This window comes from Hypomesus transpacificus, chromosome 8 (genome assembly GCF_021917145.1).
Source record: "Hypomesus transpacificus isolate Combined female chromosome 8, fHypTra1, whole genome shotgun sequence".
NCBI lineage: Eukaryota > Metazoa > Chordata > Actinopteri > Osmeriformes > Osmeridae > Hypomesus > Hypomesus transpacificus.
The window spans coordinates 4,024,497-4,044,388 of NC_061067.1; the positions used below are offsets into that span (position 1 = coordinate 4,024,497).

Sequence of the window (19,892 nt, forward strand, 5' to 3'; positions counted from 1 at the left end):
ACAAGCACACACACCCACACAAGCACATACACACTATAACTCTCTCATTTGGCAACTTCAAATCAGCCTCTTCCTGTGAAGTCACACACAATGAAGATGATTCCGTCTCCATTTATACCCATGTGTGTGTGTGTGTGTGTGTGTGTGTGTGAGACTGTGTGTGTGAGTGAGTGTGTGTATGCGAGTGTTTGTGTGAAGCAGAGCAGACCTGCAGCTCATTACCAACAGCAAAGATGAGAGAGAAGCGAGGAGAGGCGAGGAGGAGAAGGGAGGAGAAAAGGGAGCAGGAGGAGAGGCGAGGAGGAGGAGGAGAAGAGAGGAAGGTCTGGAGACTGGCCTGATGTTTAATCGGAAGCACTTGAGGTTAAACGACAACCGATCCCCTCTTTTCATCTCCCGTCTCTCTCTCACTGAGACAGGAGGATAGATTACATTTTTCCATCTTTTCACGCCGTGACTGAGTACAGATGGTTCTTGGGATGGGGAGGGGGGTGTACCAGGGCAGGGGGAGGAGAAGACGAAATGGAGAGGGGGAGGAGAGAGAGGGGGATGAGAGAGAGGGGGAGGAGGGAAGGAGAAGTGGTAGACTGTATATGAAAGAAGAGTCTGCATCCCCCATAAGCCCCTCCCTTAACCTGGGAGGGTGACCTCCAACACACTGGGAGGTGTGTGTGTGTGTATGTATGTATGTGTGTGTGTGTGTGTGTGTATGCATGTGTGAGCCTGACTGTCAGATGATGAAAGATCATCTGTTTAGGTGTGGAGAGATATAATTGGTGTGTGTGACCTCACAAGACAAGGAAACACCAGGTGAAGAGAAATCAATTAACCCAACAGGGAGAGGGAGGAGGGAGGAGGGAGAGATGGAATGAGGGAGGAAAGGGAGAGAGATGGAGGAAGTGTGAGAGATGGAGAGAGGGAGTATTGGAGAGACAGATGGAGAAAAGGAAATAAAGAGAGATGGCACGAGAAAAAAAAGAGAGAGAAATAGAGAGAGAGGGGTGAAATGCCAAATATAGATGAGTTTTTTTAATTAATAGTCAGTGAGGATGATGCTGTGGAAAGTGCCAGAAACGCAGACAGCTACTGACCTCCACACACACATCGGACTGTTGCTGACTTCTCTTCCTTCTCTTCCTCTCTTTTTGACTCTCTGAATCCCTGTTCTTCTACACCCATCACCCGCTCTATCAATATATACTCAGTATAGTACAGCAGTATGGTATAGTATTGTAGTACAGTAGTGCAGTATACTAGTATAGTATAGTACAGTAGTGTAATAAAGTAGTATAGTATAGTACAGTACAGTAGTATAGCACAGTAGTATAGTATTGTACAGTATTTTAATAAAGTAGTATAGTATAGTAGTATAGTACAGTACAGTATTATAGCACAGTAGTATTGTATCATACAGTAGTATAGTATAGTAGTATAGTACAGTACTGTAGTATAGTATAGTAGTATAGTACAGTACAATACAGTACAGTAGTATATTAGTATTGTATAGTACAGTAGTATAGTATAGTAGTATAGTAGAGTACAATACAGTAGTCTAGTAGTATTGTATAGTACTGTAGTATAGTACAGCATTATAGTCATATGCTGTTTTAGAAGCAGCCTTCCATCCAACCTTCCCAGGCGATAATGGAAAAATAAATTATTCAGAGATGGAGAGAGAACATCGAAAAGATAATCAATAGCGTTTGGCAACGTCGAAGGCCTAGTTAGAGAAATGACATTTGTTGTTTCAGTCCCTCTCTCCTCTCCTCCCTCTCTCCCCCTCCCGTCTGTCTAGGCAGAGGCAGAGACAGAGTCTGACATTTCAATGCGTTAGCACAGGTGTTCAATTATTCACCAGACTGAAGCACAACAGCGATACCCACACAACAACTGGTTTTACTGGAGCAGCCTCCTGCTTATTGGCCTGCTGGCTACCTTTACATGTAGGGTCGAGGCTGGAAGAAGAAGGTGAAGTGTAGAGGAAGAGGAAAGGGGCAGAGAACAGGGGCAGCGTGCGACACACAGGGGGGGAGCGCACGGTGGAGATGTGGACAACACAGCTTCAAATTTAGAGAGGCCTTTAACCATTGACTAAAGGATATTACACAAACCTCTCTGTCTCTCAGACACACATTCACACACACACACCCACACACACACACACACACACGTGTGCCCAAACACAACACACACACACGTGTGCGCAAACACAACACACACACAAGTGTGCACAAACACAACACACACGCACAAGTGTGCACAAACACAACACACACACACACTTGTGCAGCCACTCAAGCCTGTAAATCTATCATTCCCAAAGGGGGTCTATCAGAGTAGCGAGGAGCACTCAGAACCTGCTCCATCTCTGCAGGGGGGACATCTGACACACACATCAAGACAGAAACAAAGTGCACATACAAACAAATGTACCTTTTACCTTCTACTTGTGAGTGAATCCATCACCCACACACACAATACAGTGTATTTTCTCTCTCTACTATTTTTAAAAGCCTTATCGTATTATGAGTCATGTTTTGCTCTCCACGTAGCAGACCCGGCTCTGTGTTCCTGTGGATTCAGAAACAGGAAGCTGTTTGGACCTGTCTGTTTCACTCTCAATGAAAGAACCAATACTACATCCCTATTAGCATACATTACCATTTCTTTCTACTCTGTCTCCTCCCCCAAACACCTTTCTCTCCCTCTCCCTCTCTTTTTTTCTTGCTGTTGTTCTATGAGATTGGGTAATTTTGCTGCATCAAATCTGCCTTCTCATACCAAAACACTCACACAAGTCCTGTGAGACACACACACTGACACACACACACTCACACACACTCACACACAGCCAAACTATCTGGGGCCACGTGGTCTGCCTGACAGTTCTGTAGGAAAAGACAGGATCACATTGTTCTGAAGAGAGATGGAGGGAGAGACTGTGGAAGGGAAAGAAAGATGGATGGAGAGATGGAGGCATGGAAAGAGGTGTAGGGTTTCCTTCAGAGAGAGAGAGAGGAGAGAGAGAAAGAGAAAGGGGAGGTAGAGATAGAGGGAGAGAGACAGAGGAGAGATAGAGTGAGCGAGTGTGTGTGTGTGAGAGAGAGAGAGAGAGAGAGAGAGAGAGAGAGAGAGAGAGAGAGAGAGAGAGAGAGAGAGAGAGAGAGAGAGAGAAAGGAATGCTGCAACAGAAAAGGCAGTTAGAGAAGCCTGTCTGTGAATCTGAGAGGAGAGAACTGGAGTAACATGACACTCCCTGATGGAGGGAGTTTAGAGAGGGGGGAGGAGGAGGAGAGAGGGAGGTGGAGGCCAGAGGGGGTAGGAGGGGGGACAAGAGAGCACGGGGAGAGGAAGTTCCCAGGGAGGAGGATAGATGGATGAAAAACATCTGCCATTAAGCCCCCCCCCCGCTCCTCCACCCATGTATTTCTCTTTCTCTGTCTCCTCTCTCTCCCCCACTCCCTGTACAGCCCCACCCACCCACTCTCCCTCTCTCTCTCTCTCCTTCCTCCTTTCCACACACCCACCCTCTATCTTTCTCTCCTCCCTTCCATCTCCATCCTCCCCCCCCGCCCCTCCACCTCTCCTCTCCTCTCCCCCCCCCCCCCCCCCCTCCACCGGCCCAGCCCTTTCTTTTTTCTCCTTTTGTAAGCGGATTTGTCTGAGACCTGGCGCTCATTCCTGATGAAATGATTAAGGGAGGGTAGAGAAGAAAGAGAGAAACCTGTTCCCTTCATCAATATTGGCGTGGAACAAAGGTGACAGACCAATCAATCTGCATCCGGTTAAACACTTCTGATTGGCTGTCTGGACCCCAGGCAGACGCCGTACTTCCTGTTCAATCCCACTGCTAGCCTGGATAACTGAGGAACTAGGAGGTGGAGGGGATAGGAGGCTAACAGTTAGGAGACAAGAGTGTCTGGTGACGACCTAGGGCAGAGTCTAGACAGAACACTTTGTACAGAAGATGTAACAATGTAAAGTTAGCTTCTAATAGAATCCCACCCCCCCCCCCTCTCTCTCTCTCTCTCTCTCTCTCTGTGTCCTCCTGTGTTTTAAGGCCCTGGATTTCTCCTCTCGGAGAACGACTAGCAGAGACAAAATCATATGTTCCTAATGAAAGAGACAGAGATAGAAATTCTCTAATGATGAGAGGAGGGGTGGAATACGGAGGGGGGCTAGAGGCTCACGACAAGAGAAAGAACGTAAATTATTAAGTTTTCTGTCACAGAAGAGAACAAGCATGTCTATCAATGGAGAATTGGGGGGATGGAGGGACAGAGAGATAGAGGGATGGAGGGAGAGATGACAATGATGAGTATTCCCTTGTTCAAGAGCAAATATAGCCTCCCACAGAGTTGTGGGATACAGAAAAGGAGGTTAGATGTTCAGTACGAACAAAACATGCACAGTGTGACTGAGTGTGCTCATCTGATGTGGGTGTGAGCGAAAGAAAGATAGGAGATAAATAACGTGTTAAAAACAAGGAGATGGAGTGAGAATCAAAGAGGAGTGTCTGTGCATTGAAGACAGGAAGGAGGCCGAGACACAGCAAGAAATACAGCAGAGAGAGAGAGAGAGAGTTACCTCCCCCCATAAGGGATTTTGGTATTTGCTGTTATGACCGTTACCACCGGTGGGACCTGCGGATGGGCTCAGTAATAACATACATAAAACCTGCTGCTACTGCTCCCCTCTCTCCTTCTCCATCCGTCCCTCTCTACTCCTCCCTCCCTCCATCTCTCCTTCCATCTCTCCCTCCCTTCCTCCCTCTCTCCCTCCCTCCCTCCCTCTCTCCATCCCTCTCACCTTCCACCTCCTTCCTTCTCCCTCCGTCTCTCTCTCTCTCTTTACATCCTTCTTTCTACACGTGTGTGTGTGTGGTTGGTGTGTGTGTGTGTTTGGTGTGTGTAGGTCAGTAAGGGGTAAATCCCCCCCTTCCCCCCACAGTATGTTTGAATTCAGCCTGCAGGACAGAGAAACATATTACTGTAGGGGTTGAGAGAGACCAGGAGATACACACAGCTCTCTCTCTCTCTCCCTCTCTCTATCTCTCTCTCTCTCTTTCTCTCTCACACACACACCAGGCAGTCTATACATTTATACTCCCACTCAAACATCCATCCATCAGAAATCAAACAGGAAGTGCCCCACAGCCTCATCCATTACTTCCTGCTGGGACTAAAACTCAATGCCCTCGATAACAAACCCGACTATTTGGAAGCACCCGCTGTGGTTTGATAGCTATCAAATATGGATTTATAAATAGTGCAAATGCCATTATATTTCCTGCAAGACAAATGTGTGACACTTGTGTCACATTGTGACACACAAGTGTGTGTGTGTGTGGGCCTGTATGATGTTTGTGTAGTACTGCCTTTTTTGCCACCTGTTAGATGAGGAACTCACTCTTTTCAGCATGTGCCATATGTATGTATGTGGGACTGTATATGTGTAGGCGTGTGTGTGCGTATGCGTGTGTATATGTGTGTGTAGAGTCACTGCTGCCAGCTCATAATTAATAGTTGATACAAGGTGTGTCTGGGTGAGTGTGACAGCCTCTATTCATCTAACCTGGAGCCACTACCACAGTGAGAGAGAGGGGTGGAGAGAGGGATGGAGGGAGAGATGGAGGGATGCAAGGAGAGATGGAGGGATGGAGGGAGAGATGGAGGGAGAGATGGAGGGATCAAGAAAGTGATGGGGGAGAGATGGAGGGATGGAGAGAGTGATGGGGGGGAGGGAGAGAGTGATGGGGGAGGGAGAAAGGGAGGTGGGTGGTCCTCCAGAGTGAGTATTTCTCACAATGATAACTCTGTATAGCTTGTATGTGTGTGTTGAATACAAATCGGAATGTCGTGACTATGATTTGAAAAAAACTAAGCTTTACTGGATCCTGCTTCCACCATCTCTCTCTCTCTCTCTCTAACTCTCTCCATAACTCTCTCTCTCCACTTTCTTTGTAACACTCTCTCTCTCCATCTCTCTCTGTAACTCTCTCTCTCTCTAACTCTCTCTCCATTTCTCTCTAAAACTCTCTCTCTCTAACTCTCTCTCTCCCGCAAGGATTACCACCAGCACGATCCATACTCTACAGTCAACACAGCTCTACTACAGAACATGATCTAGGTTACCTAACTGACTACAAAGAACACATGAACACATCTCAACACATGTTCTAAAAGGAGCTCCTCAGGTGGTCTGCTGGGTAGATGGTGTTCCAGAACTGTTCTAAGGCCAGTTGGAGTTTCCACTCTCTAAAGGTTAATGTGATCAAATGGTGAACCAGCACGTAGCGGATCATTGGCCGTGATCTCATCTGACCCCTCTGTTTGCAGTCGCCCAACGACACTCATTACCCATAATGCAGTGGGAGGGTATGTAGATGAGGTTGACATCTAGCAGGTGATTGGTTCAGAGCTGGATAATACCCCTACAGTTATCTCAGTGAATTATTTAGGGTATATTTATTTTATCGCTGCCGGTTTCGACATTGATCTTTCCGTGGCATTAATTGCTTGTTAAACGTTGTACTTGCCCTTTCTAAAGAGATAGAATTTTCACCGTTCCAGTTTAACTGTTTCTAGTCTGTCTTACTTCTGGGTGCTTCTATGATGCACAAGCCACCTGTTATTAGAGCTCTTCCTCTCCCTCTGAACACTCCACGACCTTCATGGATAAATATCAACCATCGAGTTAATTAGTTAAAATTAATAATACTACATCTTTAATTATGCCCTCCTAATAATGACACATTGCGACAGGACACACACACCGTCACTCAATCGCCATCTTCTGTGGGATGTGTGGTGTGTGAGAGGCGGAGTGTGTGTGTGTGTGTGTGTGAGCGAGTGTGCTTGTCAGAAGCAATAACACGCATACACTAGCACCGAAACAAACACATACACTCACCTCCCACACCAAGTACACACACATACTTACACACACCAGTTGCATTGTGGGTATTCTCCGTGGCGGGCGCCATAAATGTTTAATCTGACGTTGGTCAGCGTTCCTGGAGATCAATACACCCCTGCCATGCAGCAAGGAGTTATGGGTGATTGTGTGGACAGGAGTGCAGCACGGTGTTATTGAGGTCAGGTCTGTGAGGATGAACAGCATGCACATGTGTATGTGTGATTGCTAAGGTGTGTGTGGGGGAACACGTGTATGTGTGTGTGTGTTTGTGTGTTTTCCTCTGAGCCTTTTTCAAAACCCATGGCTGGCTCTCTCCTTCTATTTGCATAAACAGATGAATTGAGCAATCAAACACGCCGCTCGCCAATCGTCCCCGCCCGCCATTTTGTGCCTTCCAATTATCGTTGGGGTCAGTCATTGTGATTGGAGCTGAGAGAGAGCGCGGGCCGGCGGGCCCTGCTGGGCGCCACCACTGATCTGAAACCTCATAAGTAAACCTGGGGGGGTGTGAGGGGCTCACGGGACAGGAGGGAGGAGGTGGAGTGGTGGGGCAGGCTGGCTGGCTGGCTGGCAGAGGTGGAGCAAGAATCAGTAGCCAGAATCTATGGCAACCCTCCCCCTCCCCTCCCCCTCCCCTCCTAAAGCCTTTAACCAAACACTGCTACCCAGAAGCCCTAGCTGCTAATTAGTGCGCCCCTGTAGCAAATGGATCCAGCTTTTCCCCCGGCAGGGTCCAAAGGGAGTGTGTTTGTGTGACACGTGTGTGTGTGTCTGTGTGTGTGTGTGTGTGTGTGTGCGTAAAGGGGGGGATTGGGTAGAGGCACTGGGCACCAGGATTCCTGTGTCTGAGGTTTAACCACCGCAAACACACACACGCACACACACATGCTCGCATGGACATACACACACACCAATGTCAATAAGCCCAGAGACCCAGAGGAGAGTGACTGTAAACTGGATATCCTTCCTGAGCCTGATACATGCACACACACACACACACTCACACACACACTCACATACACACACACTCGTAAATACAGACAAAATATTTTCAGGAACCATTTTATCATCACCAGTTTTTGGTCTCTGTTGCAGATCCAGGACTGGCATGAAACAGAGATTGTGGACCGTGCATGTATCCCCACCATGAAGACACTAAGACCTTAACCAGGACCCAGACGACATATTCATAAGCTTAACACGTTAAGTGTCCATCTTTCGTGATGTTGCTAAGTTTGAAAACGGAGTGAGAGAAATACCATGCTAACATGACCATGCGAATGTAACCCTAGCCATAATCCCAACCTCTTCTAACCTCCTCTCCTTGTCCTTCCCTGGTCTGAGTGTGTCTAGGGTTCACAGGGAGGATATGATGTGGACTCAGGGGAACAGCCTCATGCCATTAGCTCTTGGTTGGATGCATTAAGCCAGCTCTGACCAGACTGGAAATAACGCTGGAACAGGAAGGACCGGGCAACCATTAAAACAAGAAGACTTCCTATTGGTCCCAGGGAGATGGCCTGGTGGACAGTTTGTGTCTGATTATGTGTGAGTGAGTGAGTGAGTGAGAAGAGTGTGGGTGTGCGTGAATGTGTGTGTACATGCGTTATAGAAAGTGAATGTGTCCTAATGTGTGTGTTTTTCTGCTTGGCTGGGTCTAAACAGCAGAGCAACATTACCAGGGAGGTGTGTGTGTTTATATAATGGAGGGCTGGAGGTACTATTGTCTATTTGCCATGTTCCTCATCATCACTTTCAAAACCACCGTGAATAGAACTCACCAGGATTCTCATTACAACATAAAATGACAGGCCTTATCTAATCAATTACCCGCAAGCTTGGTAAGATGAGTGTGTGTGTTTGAAAAGCCAAAGGTGCTTGGTGTGCTAGGGGTTGTGTTTAGGACAACAATAAGTTGTTGTTTGCTGAGTCTCAAGGCGCACCTATTGTTAGTGGGAGGATGCAGATTGCTTTCAGCCACGCTATTTAGAAGGATGCAGGCAGGGATTGGGTAATGAGAGACAGAGAGAGAGAGACAGAGAGATAGTCAGAGAGAGAGAGACAGAAACAGAGAGAGAGAGAGAGACAGAGAGAGAGACAGAGAGAGCTGTCATCGAGTGATTGAGGAGAAGAATACAGCAAATCTCTGTGCAATTAACAATCTGGCAAGGTAACCCCCTCCCCCCACACCTCACACCTACCTACGACACACACACACACACACTCACACACAGGGGCCTGCATGACCTAACACTCATCCTTCCAACACACACAAAATACTACCTCCAAATGGTCCACCCACCTTCATCCCAAAACCGTCTGCACCCCGTTCCCTAATATGAAGCCTCTGAAGCTCTGCTACACCTCTATCTTCTGTAGCTCTGCTACACCTCTATCTTCTGTAGCTCTGCTACACCTCTATCTTCTGTAGCTCTGCTATGCCTCTATCTTCTGTAGCTCTGCTATGCCTCTATCTTCTGTAGCTCTGCTACACCTCTATCTTCTGTAGCTCTGCTATGCCTCTATCTTCTGTAGCTCTGCTACACCTCTATCTTCTGTAGCTCTGCTACACATCTATCTTGTGTAGCCCCGCTACACCTCTATCTTCTGTAGCTCTGCTACACCTCTATCTTCTGTAGCTCTGCTACGCCTCTATCTTCTGTAGCTCTGCTACACCTCTATCTTCTGTAACTCTGCTACACCTCTATCTTCTCCACTCTCCTGTTCTGGAATCCTCCCCACTCGACCCGGGGAGGGTAAAGCTCAGTAGTCAGAGCTTTTCACTGCAGATCAAGAGGTTGCAGGTTCAAATCCCCCTTGTACAGTACACCGCTTTGGATAAAAGCATCAGCTAAATGAATAAAGAAATGAAAACAACTCTTCCACTTTCCTCTCTCGTCCCATGCCCTCCTCTCACATCTCACCTTCTAAGGAAGATAAATATCTTCATCATAATCATCATCATCATCTCTATCATGTCTCCCAGATACAGGATTGTTTCTCTTGGGTTTCTGCTGCCTGTGTGTGTGTCTGTGTGTGTCTGTGTGTGTGTATATATTAATCTTCGCCTCTTGTTTGTCTCTCTATTCCCAGTACTATCCTCCTTCAATTCATTGTGACCTTTCAGGATAGATCTGCAAGAATTTTTCTCTCTATCTCCATTTCTCCTTTCTCTGTCTCTTCCCTGGATCTTTCCTGCTTGCCCCTCTCTATAACCTTTTCTGACAACCTTCTCTCTCCCTCTCTCTCTCTCTCCCTCTCCCTCTCTCCCTCTCCCTCTCCCTCTCCCTCTCCCTCTCCCTCTCCCTCTCCCTCTCCCTCTCCCTCTCCCTCTCCCTCTCTCTCTCTCTCTTCCCCCTCCCCCCCGCTCTCTCTCCTTGTCTGACACAAACACAGGTTTTCTTCATGTTAGCCACTAATTGTCTGCTGGTCTGACAAAGAAGTGCAGAGAGGAACAGACAGATTTTTTGCTTCCTCCTGGAGCAAAAAATACAGACGTACAGGCTATTATACTCCCTGCTTCCCTTCCCTCTTCTCGCCCTCTCAGTCAGCCAGTGACCCCTGACCCCTGTGTTCTGAACAAAGTCTTCAGAGACGGGGAAGTTGGGGTGACAGCACTTGGATAGCATGTCTTTGTCAGTGTTGTTTGTAAATTATGATTGTTGAATGTGTCACAGTGTTGGTTCTGTTTGTCCAGCTGAATGTGAAATATGCTGGAGATAGGGGAGGGGAGGGGGGGAGAGAGTTACAGAGAAGAGAGAGAGGGAGAGAGTTTGTCAGTATTTGACTCTGGATTCTGTTCTAATTACTGCATTGATCCAATCTCAGAATGGCCCTCAGCCTCTCTACCTCTTTTCATCCCTCTCTCCTTCACTCACTCCACACCCCGCGTCTCTCTCTCTTCTCCTTTCTTCCCTCCCTCTTCTGTCCTCTCTCTCCTGCCCTCCAGATGTATCTTTGGGTAAGGACCATCTCTAGTCCTCAGAGATCGAACCTAATCAGTAGACACTCATCTTTCTCCTCTCCTCTCCCTCTCTGTTTCCCCTCACATTCCACCATTTCCTCTCCTTTCTCAGCCACCTAGTCTCCTTGCTTCTTGTCTTCATCATGTCTCCCTCCTCGTTTCCTCTCCTCCCCCTCCCCTTCTCGAAAACACTTACCACAGTGGAACAACAACCTCTTTCCTCTGTATCACACAGCATACTTCACAAACAACAAAAGCACTTATTACCCCCCTCTCAAATTCAATCCATTCCATAGCCCTCTCACCCCATCGTACTCCACCTCTCATCGCCTTCCTCTCACATTTTATCACATCCCCAGATGGGTGGATGAGGCGAGGAGAGGTAAAATAGTGTAGTAATAGCTGTCTAAATACCGGTAGATCACTACTATTCATTTGACACTTTCTCTCTTCTGCTTGCTCTTTTCTCCTCCTCTCTAACCCTCTCTCTCAGTCTCTCCCATTTTTCTCTCCCCAAGGGAATTGGTTAACATAGAAATAGTATTTTCTGGGTGCATGGCAAGTCTCCTACCTCACTCTATTTCTGTCTCTCTCTCTCTTTTTCTCTCCTTTCATCACTCTCTCATCTTATTGTAATGTGTTTGTTTAATGTGTTTAGTTTAGTTTATGTAAAGAAAAGAAAAGCAGTATTATGTAGGTTTCACCCTGGGGTGGGGGGCTGGAGTCTGCCTTTGTGACCCCAACACTCCATTATCCCCAGATTACCCAGCGGCCCCTGGAGGCCATGTTATAAATCTCCTGCCACGCTCTCGCTCCAGTCTCCTACACTCACCTAGGAACCATAAAACACTGCCAGTTAGGAGACTCAAGGGGCTAGCTAGCACACTAACATGAGTAGCATGGCTAGCACAGCAATACCAGCCTGTACCAGGCAGCTAACTTGCTAATAGAAACATCTATTAGAGCCAGGGCTTACTACAAGCTAGAATACTACCACCAATTGATATTATGTGGGTAGGCCTGCTGCTAGCTAGCACGCTAACAGAAGCCTGCGCTGTATCTTAAGCTAGACATGATCACTGTCAGCTGTCATGCTAACAGAGCCCTGTACACCAGAGCTATGTTAAGTTAGGCCGCATTAACTGGCTTAGTCTGTCTGTCTTCACACACAACACACACACACACTGATCAAAAACAACCACAACATCTGCATTTTACAACCCCAATATCCCTATGAGCTGAGGTTGTAACACTGTGTATGCGGTACACACACACACCCACACCCACAAACACTACCGCCAAGCTACGAGGACGACTTTCTGGCAAGCCTGTCAGTTTGACTGACAGCCCGCCCGACTTCCCAAATTAATCCTCCAAGATTACATCTGACAGTGTTACTGACCAATAAATGCAGATTTGTGAGGTATTATAGGAGCCATCAACATTGATTTGTACCACTGGGGCGCACCACAGGAATACAGGAGAGGCCAGGAAGAGACATCTCCACACTCCTCCACACAAACTGTTGGGCAATGACAGAGGGGTGGGGCTTGGATGGAACACCAAAGAACACTTAGATTGAAGGGCCTCGATCGGGATATCTAATTGAATGTCTGTATGTGTGTGTGTGTGTGTGTGTGTGTGTGTATCACATACAGTTTTACAACCTCAGCTGTGAGGAATAGTCCTAATCAGCAGACTTTGCTAGGCCATCCTCACAGGACTACAAGCTGATTAAACTGAGGATTACATGTCAGTGTCACACCTGGTCCGGTGCACAGATGTGTGTGGGGGGGGGGGGGTTGTCTGTGTGTGTGAGAGAGGCAGTTGTAGACCCGTTAGTCTGTCAGATAGTCAAACTGATTGACAGGGTGATGGATAGGTCTGCTGACTGTCTGATCAGAGCTGGTGTTCTTTACATCAGTGGAGTTCTCTCACTACTGTTGCGTTTGTTCTTTTGCTTCTATCTTTTCCTTTAATTGAACTGCCTTTAACAGACGAGGACAGTTTTTTAGATTTTCTTTATTGTTGTCCTGTGCTGTACTGCTAGAATGCCAAAGGCAAATTTTAATGTTATGTAAATATTATGGACAATTAAGTTCTTATCTCCATTTGGAGATATTTAGACTCCTCTGTCCTTATGCAGGTAACTGCAGGTAAAAAAGGAAGGTCATGTTACCCTGTAAGTTACATTCACCTACTCTAACTCTCTCTTGTGCTCCCTCTCTATATATTTCTTCTTCTCCTCTCTACACCTTTAAAGATCTGTTATATACGACAAGGTCATAACCTTTCTCCTCTCCCTCCTATCATCCTCAAAACTCTATCATTCTCCTTTCCTCAACCTCCCCTCTCATCCTCAGCTCCTCCTACCCTCTTCTCCCTCCTCCCTTCTTTCTCTCATACACCCCAATAGAATCATGACACAGCGCGTTTCCGAGGTGACAAAGAGGATGATGGCAGCCATCTTGTTCCTAAAGCTGCCAGTATGCAGGCAACCGGGGAAGACGGATATAGGTGGAGACAGGCATAAGATGGAGGAAGATGATGCAGAAAGATAATGGGGCCGTAAGAGGAAGTTAGTTTACTAAGAAAGCGGCCTATCAATATCACAACACAACTGATCGGACTGCAGGGGGTAGGCGGGAGGAACCGGGGTGACGGGTATAAACCGAGGGGAGGACATGGAGGGGGGCAGGTGGCAGAGAGTGGGAGATACAGGTTAGTGGGGAAAGTGGGGGGAGACAGGGAAGAAAATGGAGGATAACGAAAGGGAGAGGAAGGCAGCAGGGAAACTGCAGATACCCGCACACACCAATGCAGCTGGCTGTCACGTCTCCATGCAGGCTGATCGGAGCTGGGCCAGGTCAGACTGGCTTATATTTACGGCCATCATTACAGAGAGGAGGGAAAAGGTTGCTATTTAAAACAGATTAAGAGCAGGGACAGAGATTAATGCTTGCAGGCGTTTTTACGCACTGCAGGGCCCTCGTTATGCTGTTAAACACACACACACACACAGACACACACACACATTCTGCTAGGGAGGACGTGAGATGTTAACGGGAGGTGGATTGCGGACACAGCATGGAGTAGGACCTTCACGCACACACAGATGCACACACACACATCCACCAAGATAAAGAGACAGAAGTAGCCTCTGTTCCCCTCCCCTGTAACAGAGTAGAGGACCACCAGTTGTCAGGGATTCTAGCCCCTGCCCTGTCCTGTCATTATGCCTGGGTTTAGGGTAAGGGGGTGAGAGGAAATGATTCTGTACATAATGTATCTTGTTGTTGTGTTCTCCATATTCGCAGTGTGTGTGTGTGTGTGTGTGTGTGTCAAGGGGTCAGATGGCTGAGCGGTTAGGGAGTCGGGCTATTAATCAGAAGGTTGTTGGTTCGATTCCTGGCCGTGCCTTATGACGTTGTGTCCTTGGGCAAGGCACTTCACCCCACTTGCCTCGGGGAGAATATCCCTGTACTTACTGTAAGTCGCTCTGGATAAGACCACCTGCTAAATGACTAAATGTAAATGTGTCTTACTTGGGGTGAGTGAAGCGGTCTTCCAGAGTGACCTTCTCCACCAGATCTCCTCCCGTGGTCCTCACCAGGTCGTAGAAGTCGTTGGAACTGTACCCCTCCGCAGGCAGCCAGAACGAGATGTCGTTCATTAAGGGGGGGTACTTACTCAGCGGCTACGGAGGGAGGGGCAGGAGAAACAGAGAGAGGGAGGGAGAGAGCAGATGACAAAGAGAGCAAAAAAGAGAAGAGAGAGAAAGAGAGAGAGAAAAACACACATTAATGTTGGCATCACCGCATTGTTTCAAGCGGTTCCCATGGCGAAGGAATGTCCCACAGCAGTATTTATTCAGAAGCTTTCAGAGAGGAAGAGAAGGAGCTGACGATGAAGAGTAACACAATAACCTGGGGTGCCAGAAGAAGAACACGGAGAGACCAAGAGAGAGGATTCCTGTTAGTGCGTGTGTATGTGTACGATATTGTGGGGGAGAACAAATCACTCAGAGTGTTTTCTGGTGCCCCAGCACTGCTACAGGAAGGCAGGAACACATTAAAGGTTAATGTTGTGTGAATAGATGTGTCTTCATACTAGATCTGAACCAGACGGAGGGAAGGAGTAAACCCCCCAGAAGGAGAGAAAGAGCCTCTCTCTCTCGTTTAGGTTCTGGTTCAGCTGTAGTTGGTCTGCTGAATAGCAGACAGGCGGGTGGGAAGCCAGACATATAGGTAGGCCTCTGGGTGTCTCGAGAAGCCAGGGGCTGGAGTTAGCTTGGTGCCCAGCGGCGGAGCCTGCCTTAGGTTCTCCTCCCACTCTCTTCTCAGGGAAGATGTCTCGCTAATCAAACCAGCCAAAGAATACCTCTGACTCCCTCGAAATGAACAGCACTGTGTGGGTTCTATGTGTGGGCTGTTGTGTGTCAGTGTCTGTGTGTGAGCCATCATCCTTGCAGTTCTTTCTGAGTTACCTGAGGGGTTTGGGGGGGTGATACCAGGAGGGATTGAAAGATGGAAGGATGACCGCTCCTGTCACAGCTCATTAGAGGCCCAAACAGCTAGAGACAGGAGGGGAGGGGGAGACAGGAGGGGAGACAGGAGGGGAGGGGGGGGGGGGGGAGGGGGGAGACGGGAGGGGAGACGGGAGGGGAGACGGGAGACGGGAGGGGAGATGGAAGACAGAAGGAAGGAGGCGTAGGGGTACTGTAGTGGGTGAGTTATGAGGGGAGTGAGAGGGGGAGACGGACTATGAAGCTAGCTGAAACAAGAGGCTGAGGGTGATCCCTCACCACCCTCATCCCATTTCACCACCTCACCCTCATCCCATTTTACCACCCTCATTCCATCTCACCACCCCACCTTCATCCCATCTCACCACCCTCATCCCATTTCACCACCCTCATCCCATCTCACCACCATCTCTTAGTGGAGGCTGGGGTAGTGGAGGCTGGGGGGGTGGAGGCTGAGGGGGTGGAGGCTGGGCTAGTGGAGGCTGGGGTAGTGGAAGCTGGGGGGGTGGAGACTGGGGGGTGGAGGCTGGGGTAGTGGAAGCTGGGGGGGTGGAGGCTGGGGGGTGGAGGCTGGGGTAGTGGAAGCTGGGGGGGTGGAGGCTGGGGTAGTGGAGGCAACACAAGCAAAGCGATGCGCATAGATAGACTGTGACATGGTTGTGTGATTGTGGTCTCACCTGGAAGGTGACGGGCTGGTGGATGTCTGTCAGGTGGAACTGTTTCAGGAATCGTTCGTCCTGACTCCAGAACAGACGGATGTCTGGGATACCGTACAGAACCATGGCCAGGCGCTCTAGACCCAGCCCAAACGCCCAACCCAGCTTGTTACCTGCTCCCGCTGAGGGGAGGAGGAGAGGGAGGGAAGAGGAGAGAAAGAGAGGTCAGATCCAGGTAAAAATCTACCCGAACTAAAGTAAAATCAAGAAAGGATCCAAAAATATTTCAGGCAAAGGGGTGTGGCCTGAAGACGGGATAGGATTGGCTGTCATGGTTGTGTTTGTGGTAATGTCAGTGTTTTTTCCCGGGAACATTTCAGAGGATCTATCAGGGGGCATAAAACAGCACCCGGGCCATTTTCAACCCAACCAATGTTACATACCCTATTCGGAGACCTTAAGGAACAGTGTGAAATACCCCAAAAACCCAGTCAATCGCCCCTTTAACTGGGGCCTTGTCCTGAACTGACCCCGACAAGTACGTATCCAAATATAGGGTCTTTTTAGCCTACAACATTGGTCTGACTGAGAAAACCGTTATTTGCCTGGTGTCAGTCTCTGAATCTCTCCTGTTCTCATATTTCCCTCGCTCAACTCTCCCTCCTCCCCCTGCCTCCCTCTCCTCACCCACTCCCTCCTTCCCTCCCTGTCCTCTTCTCCTCCTCTCCCTCCCTCCCTCTCCTCTCTGCAGAGCAAAGCAGCTTTCTATGGTAATGAGCAGAGGTTGTTAGGTCACAGAGAGCAGAGGAACACATCTGAATAAATCTCTACTTCATAAAGGAGGCAGCACACACACACACACATACACACACGCACACACACACACCTCTTCATAAGACAGAATCAATCAAAATTCTTTCTCCATTACCCTCCCTCACTCCCTCCGTGTTCTTTCCCCCTCCCTCCCCTTCACCACCCCTCTCTCCATCACTCACTCCTCCATCCCTATTTCCTCCTCCTCACCCACCTCCCTCCATCCCTCCCTCCTAATACACAAAATGAATACATTTACCACTAATGAGAGCAGCACATGGACCATATTAAACATCAGGATAAAATCCCCCCTCTCTCCAGGTTACTTGACAAGGGTTCGAACTAGGGTGAGCACACCGACCCAGACACTATCACCGGACCAAGAGGACAGAAAAGTGGTCTGAGAGGCTAGCGTGAGGTCTGAGAGGCTAACGTGGGGTCTGAGAGGCTAGCGTGGGGTCTGAGAAGCTAGCGTGGGGTCTGAGAGGCAAGCGTGGGGTCTGGGAGGCTAGCGTGAGGTCTGAGAGGCTAGCGTGGGGTCTGAGAGGCTAGCGTGAGGTCTGAGAGGCTAGCGTGGGGTCTGAGAAGCTAGCGCGGGGTCTGAGAGGCTAGCGTGGGGTCTGAGAGGCTAGCGTGGGGTCTGGGAGGCTAGCGTGGGGTCTGAGAGGCTAGCGTGGGGTCTGAGAGGCTAGCGTGAGGTCTGAGAGGCTAGCGTGGGGTCTGAGAAGCTAGCGTGGGGTCTGAGAGGCTAGCGTGGGGTCTGAGAGGCTAGCGTGGGGTCTGAGAAGCTAGCGTGAGGTCTGAGAGGCTAGCGTGTGGTCTGAGAGGCTAGCGTGAGGTCTGAGAGGCTAGCGTGAGGTCTGAGAGGCTAGCGTGGGGTCTGAGAGGCTAGCGTGAGGTCTGAGAGGCTAGCGTGGGGTCTGAGAGGCTAGCGTGGGGTCTGAGAGGCTAGCGTGAGGTCTGAGAGGCTAGCGTGAGGTCTGAGAGGCTAGCTTAACCGTGACTACAGTGCTGTATCATGTACAGTTAACCTTGTTGATTACGTTTACCTGTGATTACAGTGCTGTAGTCGACCTCTGTAATAGGCCTGACAGCACAGTGTGTGTGTGTGTGAGTGTGTGTGTGTGTGTGAGCTAAGGACACAGTGCGTGTGTGGAATGGACAGTGCCTGTGTGTTTGAATAAGGGACAATGGGTGTGTCGTGGTGTGTGTGTCGTGGTGTGTGTGTGTGTCATGTGTGCCAGAACTTACTGCACCAGTGAAAACCTCAGCAGGTGGCACACACGTCAGCCAACAGGATGGCACAAATACACAGCATCGGAGGGTGACCTCAGACCACACAAACACACACACGCAAACACTTATCTCATCCCTGTGCACACCCGCATTCCAGTGATGCCAGACCCCCTTCCCAGAACCAATCAGAGCAGGAGGCGGGGCCTGTGGAGGGTAGTGGGCGGTGCATATGACAGTCTATACACATTGTCACGGTGACATCAGTAGTTCAAATCGCCCTTGGCAACGCTCAGTCTCGCAGCGTGACGCCATCGTGCCATCCCTCTCTCTCTTTTTACGGATTTCTTTCTTTCTCTCTCCTTTACTCTTTCACTTCATCCCCCCCTCACTGTCCCTTATCCTCATCTTATCCATTCATCACTCAATTACCGTCATGTTTTTCTCAGAACTGCTTCAAAAATCTCTGTCTCTCCTTCTCTGTTAACCAATCCTCTTTGCCCTGCCCACTTTCTCTCCTCTATTTCTTTTGCTCTCCATCACTCACTGCAAGTGCCTTTATCACCTCTCTCTGCATCCCTGCTGTCGATCTCTCACTCTCTCTTTCTCTCTCCCTTCATCAATTTGTTCTCCCTCGGGTTTCATTTCCTTCATCACTCCTCTTGTCTCTTTCTATTCTCCTCTCTTGCTTCATTCTCCCACTCTCTCCATTCTTCACTAGAGACTGCTTTTCAGTCACCCCCCTCTTCTTTCCTCTCACACCAACCACCTCTTCAGGACTTTTCATCCCTCCTCTTCCTCCCCCCTCCCCCTCCTCGTCCTCCCCCTCCCCCCCTCCCCCTCCTCTTCCTCCCCCCTCCCCCTCCTCTTCCTCCCCCTCCTCCCCCTCCCCTCCTCTTCCTCCCCCCTCCTCTTCCTCCCCCCTCCCCCTCCTCTGTCTCTTCACCCTTCTCTACCTCATTTCAGTCACATGCAAGTGTGTGTGAGAGTGTGATTATGCGTGGAGGATTCCATGCCTGTGTGAGAAAGAGTGTGTGTGTGTTTGTGTGAGAGAGCTAGCTTGTGTATGAGTTAGTGTGTATATTCTAGTGTGTCTGTGTGTGTGTGTGTGAGTATGTGTGTGTGTGAGAGCTAGCTTGTCTATGAGTTGGTCTGTATATTCTAGTGTGTCTGTGTGTGTGAGAGTTGGTGTGTGTTATCTATTGTATGTATCTATATGTGCAAGGCAGCAGAAATGTCAGATATTGATTGGCACCCTGTGCTTATCCGGGTAACATTTTACCTGTCTGAGAGAGGGAGAGGGAGAGGGAGGAGAGGGAGACGGAGAGGGAGAGGGAGAGGGCAAAAAAGAAGGTGGGAGTGGAGTCTTTATGTTTGGTTGACCCGACTCGAACCCTGCTCTGTGTTCTACAGGAGAGTTGATGAGAAGGAAGGATCTAACATGGAACCAACGTGTCACGTGTGTTCAACAGCAGCTGTAGTTGTGTCTGCTCCTGCACCGGATGCTGATACATTCAATGAGTCCCGTCTGCATGCAGTGATTAATATACATTTTAGGAACAATATTGGATCAGTCTGTTTGGATGTTCGTATATTGAACCATCATTATGAATAAATTATGCGAGGAACGTAAATTATGCAGTTTGATTAGTAACCGAGTCAAACGTTTATGTTGCTATGTATACATCAATATGTTCAGGGGTAGATGGGAGAGAGGGAGGGAGATAAAGAAGAAGGGGCAGAAGTGTTGTCTCAGAACACAGCTACAGGGACAGGTGTGTTC

The 19,892-nt window shown here is 48.8% G+C and overlaps 1 protein-coding gene across 1 annotated transcript in view; it reads right to left on the bottom strand.

The window, feature by feature from the left end:
* fars2 (phenylalanyl-tRNA synthetase 2, mitochondrial) overlaps positions 1–19,892 on the bottom strand; it is a 38,880-nt gene that overhangs the window by 821 nt on the left and 18,167 nt on the right. Inside the window, 2 exon segments of the mRNA XM_047024364.1 lie at positions 14,428–14,579; positions 16,085–16,245. Of these exon segments, the coding sequence (XP_046880320.1) occupies positions 14,428–14,579; positions 16,085–16,245 (313 nt within the window).